The 12,936-nt window shown below is 34.0% G+C and overlaps 1 protein-coding gene across 10 annotated transcripts in view; it reads right to left on the bottom strand.

Annotated features, from left to right (window-relative positions):
* The window catches only part of LOC113520833 (huntingtin-interacting protein 1), a 51,045-nt gene extending 38,315 nt beyond the window's left edge, over positions 1-12,730 (bottom strand). For 4 of the 10 annotated variants that reach the window (XM_031910403.2, XM_031910404.2, XM_031910407.2 and 1 more), the window contains exon 1: positions 8,937-9,200. Coding sequence is in view for 4 of the 10 variants with exons in the window: in XM_031910410.2 (XP_031766270.2) it covers positions 12,379-12,462 (84 nt within the window). In the remaining 6 variants the exon portion in view is untranslated. Of the gene's footprint in view, positions 1-8,936; positions 9,201-12,378 lie in introns of those variants that run through there. The other 6 variants (XM_031910406.2, XM_031910408.2, XM_026906242.3 and 3 more) reach the window with 3 other exon arrangements.
* Positions 12,731-12,936: the final 206 nt, after the last annotated feature.

Genomic DNA, 12,936 nt, shown 5'->3' with positions numbered 1-12,936 from the left:
GCTCTTCTCTAAGTGTCTATATTTAAGTTCTCTTACCCACTTCTCTTATTCTCTTATCCCATCCTCTAATTTGCTGGTATATTTTACCTTATTTATATAAGTATATTTAAAAACCGCTATACAATTTACAAATACCAAAACTGTGAAAAAATAAACTTAAACATTTTTCCAAGCAATTCAACTTTTCTCTAAAAATTTCTGTAAAATTTCATTTGTCTACAATTTCGCGAACAGAATTTTTTTTACCCAAAATTGAGAACTAGTTACACAATCTGATAACACTGATCTTGAATCATATCAGTATTCAGCAATCTCCTTGGTATAATTATTTCGCCCTTCAAACCGGAACATGCAAGCATGTTGGCAGAAATTGGTAAGGCAAGCGTACCCATGAAGTCTGTACCAAATCTACATCGATGGAGTTGAAAAAACCACTTTAAATGAAATGAAATGTAATACGATTATTGTCGTATAACCTCCTCGAGTTCAATAATCATATTTGGGAAGGAGTAATATTAATAGACTAGTACAGTTTCAACAGTGGATTATACAATTCGTGCAATACAGATTTTTTAGCCCTCCTAACTTATTATTTATGCAACCAACAAGGAATTACATGAAGGACGTGAGAGCGAGCAAAAGTGACGTACATATGTGAGGTACTTATGGGCGGAAGATAGCAATCACGACGGTTTACTGAACTTTACTATTGCGACCACTCGTTTCTTGGTACCAATGATTGATCCAATTTATAATCTAACTGGGTTAGTCATACTGTGTACTATATACGCAAACTTTAAAAACCAAGCAAAGTTACGAAAGTATTGCAATATATCGTATAGATGAAGTATATAGATTATAATACTATAACAAGAATCCAAAATTAAGTTCTTTAGAGTTAATTCGATTTAGACGACTTTTTTTGTGCACAATTCTGGGAACCGCAGTAAAATATATCCTTACTAAATATATAAATGTAAAAATGAGTTTGCTTGTTTGTTACCTTGTAGCACTTTAACAGCTTAACCAATCGATGTTGGTTTTGGTGAGGGGTTTTGTTATAACCCAATAACGGCAGAACATAGCGATCTTAATTTTGTATATAATATAATATCATGTAACGTATGTAACCTATGTTTGTGCAAGTAAATGACGTGACTTGGCTTAATGGAGAAGAATATAAGCTACTTTTTATCAAATATTTTACTGAACTAGGTTTTATTTTGCAGAAGTCCATATAATTGATTTGTTGATTAGAATTATTTTGTTTAATTCCATTACCATTAGTTTGCGTCCGACTATCAACAGCCGATAATTGATTACTATTATTATTATTACCAGAAGTTCTACAAACTTCCATATTAGTCATTAATCTTCAACTTTCAACTTTTTATCAGTAAACATATCCCGGTCACACTGACGAAATCGCGGGGACAAGCTAGTATATAAACAATCTTATTATTATTATAGGACAAATATACCACATCCTAGATTATTTACCGCAAATTTATATAGAGTAAAGCCGCCGTATTCTACTACTACGAGTATTTATTATCAATGAGAATGTGTAAAGACGTTTACATATTTGGATGTTTATTACTTATGTATTCTATGGGGTCGATTCTGAGACGCCATTTCTCTAGAGTTCTGTTTAGAGTCTAAACCCATCTCTAAAATTAAATTTTATTTTGATATCATAGCAAAATCTTTATTGTAAGGATTTAAGCAAAAATTGTTAAAATTTTAGTTTATAATGGTTAATAAAACAAAACTTATGCGAAATTGTCAAATTAAAGTATTAAAGTACTTGACCGTCACTGGAAGCTTTATACATTGAGAGAGCATTTCCGTTTCCGTCGTTAGCCAGTCCTAAATTATTATTATTATACCGGAATTTCCGGCTCAGTGGCGACATCTGGCGGGGATGCACGATTTTTACTTTTGTAAAAATGTGCTTCCTATCGTCATTGGCGTTTCGTTTTTCGTCGAAGTAACTTGTCTGCAGCAACACTGTTTCTGCAGTGGTACTCAGTAAATAAGTATAAAGTGATTTAATTATCCTTAAGAAACACTGTAAGTACCTTTTATTTTATTATATCGTGATCGTTATTTATAAACGATTTTTCGTTCGGATTACGATATTGCATTACTTTTAGCCAGTAACATATTCGTACGATCCTTTTAATTCATATTAAGAGTAAATGCTATTCGACTAAAAATTGATTATAAGGATTTATAATAATAATTTTATAACAATTTTTATTTCACCGTCCATTTTTAATGCAATTCTTAACAAAAGTTATTTTTAGAAATTTCATACCTGTATGAGTACCTTCACTACTTTTTCTTTAGATAAGGATTTTTTTTTTTTTTTTAATATCTTTTGTTTATAGGATAGCTGATGATGAGAATGATTTATGCGAATCCTAAGTGTAAGTAGCAGTTCAAGCAGCTCTTCTAGTTCGTCATATTCAGACAAACAGTCGCGCCGCCACCGTAAGAAAGGCAAGCGTGCTCGTCGCACTGCACGCAAAATGGACAAATTGGTGAAAGAATTGGGTGAGCTCAAAGAAATGTTTATTATTAGTAAGAATGTTGAAAATGATACATTTTGTCATGACAACGTGTCGCTTTCATCTGAGGTTAGTGGCCAGCTATATACTGATGTCGTTGACGATTGCTTTTCTTGTGAAAATAAAGATTTTACTTTTGATATTGATACGAAGTTAAAGGAACCAGTTGTCCCAAAAACACCCAATGATTTTTTAAAAAAGTTGCTAGAGGTTCAGCGCCTAGGCACCTCCTCCTGGTCCGATGTGAGATATGCTGAAACACAAAAGTTGTATAATCATACTCCAGGCTATACTGATTTAGAAACTAATGAGGAAGTCAAAATGTATGACACTTCTCGTAACTTAGCGTATGCTGACAAATCATACGCGGCTATAACTTTTTGCATTTTAAAGCAAAGAGAATCCCTTCAAGAGGGATTTCGTGACCTTCTTTCTTGGGCCAAAAATACGAAAGAATTAAATGTTGAAAATTTAAATCTACAGTTAGAGCAAATATTTCAAAAAGGTCCTTTCCATAAAATATCTTCCGATTTATTACAATTAGTTTGTGGCCATAGAGCTGAATCTATTGAAATGCGGCGGGAGAGTATTATAAGCCAAGTCCGTGATCCTCTGATAAAAGCTTCTCTGAATAGAATTCCTCCATCTGCTACATTCATATTTGATGCTGAGCCTTTTACATCTACATTAGAAAAAGTTGGTGGAATGCGAAAAGCATTCTGGCCTTTAAAACGTGATAACATTTCACAATATAAAAATCAACCTAATCTATCTAACCGCCATCCCTCGCGGGGACAAGGCATAAAGAGACAAGCGGTTCCATCGCGTGGAAACCAATATTACTCTTACGAACCAAGTTTGCATGCACATGCATGTAATAATCCACCCTCGCGGGGTGGATATCAGTGTCAACATACTGTCTACCCTCCTGTACGATATACTTCTAATGTTCAATACACTAACACAGGCAAGGCACTAACACGACCGTGGCTCGCAGCACAACCGTGGAAATAACCGAGGACGTACAAATACGTCCAGAAATTCCCATAAAGGAAATCAAAAAATACAGAAACAATGACTCAAAGCCATTTCGAGCAGGTCAGTTAAAACTCTTCCACACACAATGAAAAGATATGGGTGCACCAGAAATTGTTTTGCAATTAATTCAAGGCTATCGCATACCTTTCTTTCAAAAACCTCCTCTATTATATCCAAATCTAAAACAATGCCCCTTGCAAACTCCTGTCTCAAAAGAAATGTCCATAATAATAAACAAAATGCAATCGCAAGGAATTCTAAAAGTCGCCCATGTCTCTCCCAGCTTTGTTTCGCCTCTATTTCTGGTACCAAAATCAGACGGAACAGCTCGTCCTATATTCAATCTAAGAGCACTAAACAAATATGTAACGGTCAAACCGTTTCATCTCATAAACATGCACAGCATTCCGAACTTCCTGCAACCTCGGGACTGGCTATGCAAAGTAGATTTGTCGCAGGCCTATTTTCACCTCAGTATAAAAAAGTCACAATGACGCTTCCTACGACTGATATACAACCAACAATTATTAGAGATGACTTGTCTTCCGTTTGGCCTGAGTACAGCCCCAAAAACCTTCTCCATACTGTCCAATTGGATTGCTCAAATGTTGCGGCAAAAATGGAACGTAAGAATCATAGTGTACCTAGACGACTTCCTTATTGCACATCAGAATCAAAATACCTTGCGCAACCATGTAAAACTTACGATATAAATGCTACAGAATTTGGGTTGGCAAATAAATTTCGAAAAATCGGTACTTTACCCTCAAAAGAATATAATTTATTTAGGTATAGACTGGAAACCTTGGGGGAATCTAAAATCCCTACCAAAGGAGAAGGTTATCGCCTTAGCAAAAAAGACGAATTATATACTCGAACAACAAAAAGTAACTGTCAAAGAGTTACAACAAATAGTAGGGATTCTAAACTTTGCCAGTTTTGTTGTGCCACGAGGACGACTCGATCATCGACAATTATTAACAATGATGAATTCACTACCACAAACGTCATCTCGAGCTTACCCACTAACGAAGGAAGCCAACAACGAATTAAAATGGTGGGTACAGAATTGCCATTTATCCACACCACTACATCACCCTCCTGCGGTGAATTTCTTAGCAACAGATGCTTCGGATCGGGCGTGGGGGGCACAAATAAACAATCTAGCTCTCTCGGGGACCTGGTCACCAGAGGAATAGAATCTCTGCAATCAAAAGATGTTGGCCATACTTCATGCTCTCCAAAGTTATGCTCCTCAGATAACTCGCAGCTCAATCCTAATTCAATGCGACAGCAAAACGGCAGTCGCTTATCTACAGAAAGAAGGAGGCAAATTCAACAATTATGCCGATCATTTAAGTCGCCATCGCCGACCCCCGGAGTGGCATTTATTACCTGCATGTGTGGAAGTAATCTTTGCAAAGTGGGGCAACCCAGTGATAGATCTTTTTGCATCAAAAACGGCACATGTAACAAGCAATTATGTGTCTCGAGATTTAACCGATCATCAAGCCTTATTTCACGATGCATTCAGCGTCCCATGGAATTATCCAATAGCATGGGTATTTCCACCCCCATATTTGGTTCCCAAAGTTAACTTAACTCACTTAAATCAGTCGACGGGGACATTTTTGTTAGTAGTTCCTCGGTGGGAAAAAGTATTTTGGCGAGCGGATCTGAAAACCCGCGCGCTATCAGCACCGTTTACTCTGAGGAACCTCAACCAACATCTAGTCGATACGTCGACAGGCCTCCCACCTCCGAAAGTAGATGAGATTGTACTGGAGGTGTGGAAATGTGGGGGTGGTCTTCAGCGATAGAATCATGGAACTCTGAACAACGCTCATTACTCAAAAACTCATGGCGTAAGTCTACTTTGAAAACTTACCAAACAGCATGGGCACGCTGGATTTCTTGGTGTAGAAATAAAAGTATCAATCCAACAAATCCAACTGGATCACAGTTAGCTCAATTTTTATGTGATCTACATTTAGTAGATAAATTATCTTATAACACGATTCTTCTACACAAATCAGTTGTTGCCACTTTATGTAATACCGATATGTTTTGTCAACTAAGTTCACATGTTCTAGTAAAACATATTTTAAAAGCAATTTCCCTAAAAAATCCAAAAACTTGTAAACCACCCATTTGGAATGTCAGTAAGTTGTGTCAATTCCTAAACAATTGCATAATAGATATGAATAATATATTTCAAGTATCACGACATACTGCCATTTTGTTACTACTATGCTCAGGCAGACGTATTCATGATTTAACGTTACTCAGGATAGATCCACCTTACTGTGTAAAATCTGATGATAATATAATTTTTTGGCCCCAATTTGGCTCAAAAACTGACAGCAGTACTTATAGACAATCTGGTTGGAAATTACTTTTAAATCCCGATAACCGTAATCTAAATCCGCTATTTTGGATAGAGAGAACTATATCTTTGTTAAAAGAAAGACGTGATGCTACAAAGTCCTTTAATTTATTCATTACAATTAGGTGTTGCCAAGCCTGCTTCACGAACCGTAATAGCTGGATGGATCAGAACGCTGTTAAAGGAAGCCGATATAGCAGCTACTCCAGGGAGCGTTCGATCAGCTGTAGCCTCTAAAAGTTGGCTAGAGAATCATTCTGTTGAAGATATTCTAGCTCGTGGGAATTGGCAATCTGTTAATACGTTCCAACAGTTTTATAGAAGAGAAGTTATTAGGAGCGATAATTCTGATACCATTACTCGATTGTTTAATCCAATTACTTGATTTATCATGGGTTTCGTTTGGTACAGACTAATAATTAATAAAATCATTATAATTTAGTTATACTTAATTTTGTTAGCACAAGTACATGAAGAACATAATAAATATTACATATATTTATTATGTTACCTAATTATATATAAAATAAAGACGAGTTTATTTTTGCTGTAATCTACTCATTATCACATTGGCGTTTCAATTACTTATTATTCAAAGTATCTAATTATATAGAGCAAGCAGGTATGGCATTGCATATACACCCCTAGTTTCTATTTCGATAACTTAATGCTTCACAAGTCCTGAGCTTTAAGCCCACCTTGTACCTTTGTGTATTAAAATTTAATTAAACAAAGAAGTAGTGGCGTCACCAGGCAATAACAAACAGGTCTCAATGTATAAAGCTTCCAGTGACGGTCAAGTACTTTAATAGCAGCGTTTTACCTGAAATAAAACGCATATTAAAATACTTACCTCACTGGAAGCTTTAATTTTATTTTGCCTGGTGAAACATTGAGTCAATGACGATAGGAAGCACATTTTTACAAAAGTAAAAATCGTGCATCCCCGCCAGGTGTCGCCACTGAGCCGGAAATTCCGGTATAATAATAATAATTTAGGACTGGCTAACGACGGAAACGGAAATGCTCTCTCAATGTATAAAGCTTCCAGTGAGGTAAGTATTTTAATATGCGTTTTATTTCAGGTAAAACGCTGCTATTAAGAGATAAGTTTAGAGCATCGTTTCTCAACCCCACAAGGGTCGAGATCCTTGTGGGGGCGGGGGAGGGGGTCAGGTTTGTTATTAATCTGGTCGCAGTTTGTTGAAAAATAATAATAAGACCTAGAAAGATCCATTTAATGTAACGTAGTGTGGTCGTCACTTTTTGATCGAGTACTAATTAGTAATTAGTTATAAACCAATAATTAAAACTTTATTATAATATTATAGTGACGAAGTCGCAAAACTTCTTACTTAACTTTTTGGCTTTTTCGTGAGTCGCGGCAGAAAAATGGTTGCAAAACAATGCTTTAAAGAAATGGTACTTCAGAATCGGCCCCTATGTTTACTTTTCATCTTAAGCAGGCAAAACTGCAGGATTCAGCTAGTATTCTATAGATATAGAAATAAATTCGGGCAAAAAATAAACGGTTTAATAATTCGCAGTATGAATGCCACAGATAATATAATACTATGTCGAATACACACTTTCCTCGCTTCCATCAACCGACATTTGTATTCACTATTGTCATAAAAATAATTAGAATTACCATTGCATCATAAAAATAATTGGAACTTACTACTTATACTGCCGTTACTGTACCAATTAACAACTTAGAATGACTAGTTAGGTAACTACTATTGAAAAAACCGCTGTATCTACTAATCATGTTTAACGCGAGGTTTTATCGTCATTGTTTATCGTGGAATAATCTCCAAAACATTATTGCTTCCTAATAATAAAATGTGGTGTAGAGTTTACAACATAAAAAGTAACAATACAAATTGCTTACGATAGCGCATGAATGATTATACTGATGACAGCTCTATAACTACGTAACTCTTTATAGTTATTATACAAACTTGTTGATTGTAAGTAATTAGTATTTTTAAGAATATGCTATTTTTATTTATTTATTCACAGGAAAACCAGCACTACACTAGAGCAAATAGATACAGTTTAGGATCGCAAACCAAGCCACTAATAGGTTTCCACAAGTAACAACAATAAAGATAAAAGGCGCTGCACACAAAGCAATAAAAATAGGAATTAACAAAAAAAATACAAACAAACAAAAGGAATGAAAACAATAATTAATGACGAATAAAATACAAAGTAAAAATTAATTATAATTAAATGTAAATATTTGATTAAACTATGGCCTTCTTATCCATACAATAGGTATTCAAACTGACTATGAACCGAAAAATTGCTTACTCAGTTGGTCTCTCGCTGATATTATATTTTTCGAAAAAAATTTATATTAAGAATTCTAGAAAGAGTAATAAAGTTGTTGCTAGCTCGCTAAAGAAACGAATTTTGTCTATAATTCGATGACACTACTGGGACAAATAGAGTAGAATTATGCCTTCTAGACTTGATTGGTACATTTAGTTTTAATTTCTGCAATGGTACAGGGCAATCAATCTCAGCGGAAGCTATCCTCATCAGATAAACAATATCAGCGATATTTCTGCGCTTTTCGCGTAGGAGAAAGTGGTGTTTTTTACAGAATTCAAGATACTTTATATATATATATATATATATATATATATATATATATATATATATATATATATATATATATAAATACATATGTTCGCTTTGTTATCTAAATTAATTTGAATGATTCATTTAAAAGATACAGGCACAGATATGAATTTAAACAGATATCGCGATGCAACTACGCTCTTACTTTATACATAATATGTCAATATTTGGCACAAAACAGGCCCAATAAACCCTAAATATGAGTTTCTACGTGAAGAGGAAAATATGTTTATAACCGTGCTTGATATTTTTTTGTAATTATAATTAAGTATCAATAAATAACTTACCGTGATTTATTACAATGTTGTGGTACCGAATTCAAATAATGGGAAAGTAATTAGAATTCGATACCCCTGAAATCAAGGTCACTGATAACGTTATGAATAAACAAAGAACACATAAAATTTTGTTTAGAAAAAAAAAACAAATGCAAGATACGTAGCTTTTTCCCGAATATTCTTTTTAAATAGATATATTTAAAAAACTAATAAGAATTTTTAATGATATGTGCTAATACAGACAACTGAAGCACACTGATGCAAAATACAGATAAGTTATCGAAGGCGTCACGTCTTCACATTCACAATAACCAACGTTATCTGCAATGATAACGAGTCTGTATCGGAGACTTATCGGAAATTGACTTTTAGGTTAAATGATTTTTTTATAAAACAAAAGAAAATTTTCGAGTGCTGACAAAGTTACAAATGGGTCACATTTGATATGTAAATTTTTAATGTTATATAATTTTGTATTATATATATAGTATTTATAGTATTATAGTTGTATATTAATAAGCTCCTGTCTTCAGTTTTCCCCTACAATTTATTGAAACGCCCCATATTATATGGGCGTTTCAAAAACGTGCCTACACACGTTTAAAAAGTTGGTAACGCACAACCAACTCCTCTTGTATTGCAGGTGCTCATAGGTGACGATAGCAGCTTTCCATAAAAAAAATGTTTTTGGACTATTGCAAACGTTTTTAAAAAATGCCCAATTGGTCAATCGGTCCAGATATTCTTTAATGTTGCGCTGAAAACTGAATGATTTCATGTCGAATTTTTTTTTGTTTCAAAAACACTATCATTCTGCGATGTCCCTAAATGGGTGCCAGCCATTATGAGTATTTACGATCACATGTAGAGATTGTAAAAGCGGAAACATACTGATAATATTGCAAAAAATAGTAATGCTGTCTGAGCCGTATTATTCAAAACCAGTGTACTATTTCAAGGCCAAAGGAAGAAATATTGTTTTAGCTAAACGATAACGACTATCCGTGTCGACGCGTATTGTCCATATTATTATTTGAAGCTTAATGTTAATTTTATTAGCATAAATAATACAATGGCTAGAGTTTTTTCAAAGGTCGTAACAACTCTAGCCCTCATAAACAAAGGACATACGAGTAATTCAATAGATATTTTATCGCTGCCATATGCATGAGATAGGCCGAAACAGCAACAGAAGTCGTCTTTGTACAAAAGTCGTCTTCTTGGGCACCTCTGTCCGATGTGTCTTTCTATCTTCATGCAGTTGTGTAAAAGGACAGTATTTGGTAGTGGAATTACTTCAAGTAAAAACCCCGCAGAGAACAGTCTTCACTTTATCAAAATGGGCAATAACACCTTCTCGTGGGCGATGTAGTGACGACTCTCGGACTCGGCAAACTAGAGGGCGAGGACAAATTATAACATTCTTGTATATATTCAAACTACCCACACAAGGTGTTTAAAATATTACCATTAATTTACGGGAGAATTTTACCAGATACATTGAATATTTTTCTCAAAGAAGCAAATGTTTGAGCTTCCATACTAACATGGTTGTTGAAAGCCAATGTGCTATATATACGCTGTATATATAAAACAAAAGTACAAGTAGAATCGTGATGTCGTCCCAGCAGAAAATGTGCTACCCTTTCCTTTCCCTAATACATCATCAAAGCCTAACTGTAGTTGACGACCTGCCTGCCAAGCGTGGCAGTTAATAGTAAAATCCCCTTTATGGGGCAGGCCTATGTTCGGTAGTGGATAGTTACCGGCTGATATGATAATATTACGACATGGTAGAATACCTAGGTATAATAGTAACGTTACAGGCGTACCGCATGTAACACGGCAGTTTTGCGACACACTAGACTATCCGGCCGTAAATGTGGCGTAACCGCGTAACGTTAACGAACCGCTTCCGTCTTTTGGCCTAATAACTACTGTAGGTCCTTTACAAAATCCTTATTATAATAGTATAAATATAAAAATGTTTGTTTCTTCATGACACTTTAATGACAGTAAAAAATTATGAAATTTGGCATTCACATAGTATTTGGGATGGAGAAGAATAAACGTACTTTTTATTCAGAGTAATCAACATAATCTTTGTCATGCAGATGAAATCACGAATAAAAGCTAGCATGTGGATATGTTTTTGTAGTTTTTTTTTTATTGTAGACTTGTATTCTAAATAAATCTCTAAATTATAGGGAAATCTCAGTCGAAATTAGTTGTGTGGTTAAGAGGAAATAAGTACTTGAACTAATTACAGATTCCCAAGTTGTATATCCAAGGCTATATTTTATTTTCAAGGTTTTTATTTTTATTTTTTAACTTATTTTGATTTTAGTTTTCATAAAAGATATGTCAATGTTCACTAATTTTAGATACAGGAGACATGATGTGAGATGATTTGTGACTGATGGTTGTTATTTTAAATCAGGGTTGTCCTTATTATGTTTGCACACCAATAAACAAAAAGGATTTATGTAGATTTTTTTTATATATATTTAAGTCCATAAATTTATTAGTTCTTCTTTAATTTATACTTCATAATTAGTTAATAACTAAACACAGTGCATGTGAAAATGACTTATTTGTCTTTAATTTTTATAAGAATAATGGTTAAATATGTCCTTTCACAAATAAATACCCATCATGAGATTTATTTTTAAGCCAAGATTTATTAAAAATAAAATAACATTCTTCCGAAATAATTTTGCAAAATTTTCATATTTATGACAAGCTGCGTGTGGCACAGGCCATGCTTTTGATAGCTTTATATTACATAAAAGTTTTATGACAAGTATAGAGTAATGAAGTACAAAGTCATAAAAAGAAGACATTCAATATTTTTCTTACTAGTTATAGGCCAGTGATAGAACATGAGGAATAACACCAGCCACATGATTAAATTATATTGCCAAAGTAGCCAGCAAGAGATGGAGAATGTTGGCACAGGCTTGTTCAACATGATGCAGTGGCGAGAAGGCCTATACTTAGTAGTGGGTAGATGTTGATTGACATTATGATAAGTTACATCCGTATGTTATTATATTTATGGAAATATTGTTTACATGTATGTATATATATTACAGAATTGAAAATGCTGGTTTCTGAAAATTTTTCTTGTTAATCTGTTCATTACATATAAAGTTTTAAAAATTACACTTAAAAGAGGATAAATTAATATTTCCCCCAAATGTATGTAAAAATGTTCTATAATACACAGAAATAGTGAGTACATCCAGTATTTCATGAGAACATCCTGAACACATTTTTTTAAATATATTGGCAAGGAAATGGGAAATACCCCATACAATGTGAATATAATCTATACAAATATTAGAAATAAATGAGTTGATTGACTGACTCATCATAAAATGAGGAAATATTCATAACTTGACTACCTTGACACAAATAAATGGATACAAGAACTTAAAAATCACAGTACCTGGAACTTCTCGAACTGTTCCCGCTCAGCGTCCAGGCTGTTCTTCTTCAGCTGAAGCACTCTTGGCAAAGATAACGACGCCATAGATCTTAAATCTATAACACATGCAAAACACACCTACAAAATTGACCCGAACACTGCGATAAAAGTCAGAAAACGGGCTGCTTCTTTTAATCACTTTTAAAATTTTAATTCAAAGATAAACTACTAAACAACTTTTTAAAATAGTATATTAATATGCAATAAGAAAGTATAATGATAAAATATTATCGTAAAATTGTAAATATAATGCAACAAATAAGTAGGTACATAAAACGCGTCCATTCATAAAATTTTGAAACTTCAAACTGATTGACGACTGAATGTGATTGAGAATTCCAGACAAATTATCTTTTTGAAGACTAGGCAGCATGGTCTCCGACCTTAGCCTGTTCCAAACGGAACAAACGTACTAAAAAAAAAAAAAAAATGTGATTGAGACTGACTGCCCTGACTGTACTGATTTGAATGACAGTAATTAAACTTAACTTATGCAATCGTCAATCACGTCTCATTTGT

This window comes from Galleria mellonella, unplaced genomic scaffold (assembly GCF_026898425.1).
Source record: "Galleria mellonella isolate WM207_F2 unplaced genomic scaffold, CSIRO_AGI_GalMel_v1 utg36, whole genome shotgun sequence".
Taxonomy (NCBI): Eukaryota; Metazoa; Arthropoda; class Insecta; order Lepidoptera; family Pyralidae; genus Galleria; species Galleria mellonella.
This window is presented reverse-complemented; position numbering and strand designations above follow the sequence as displayed.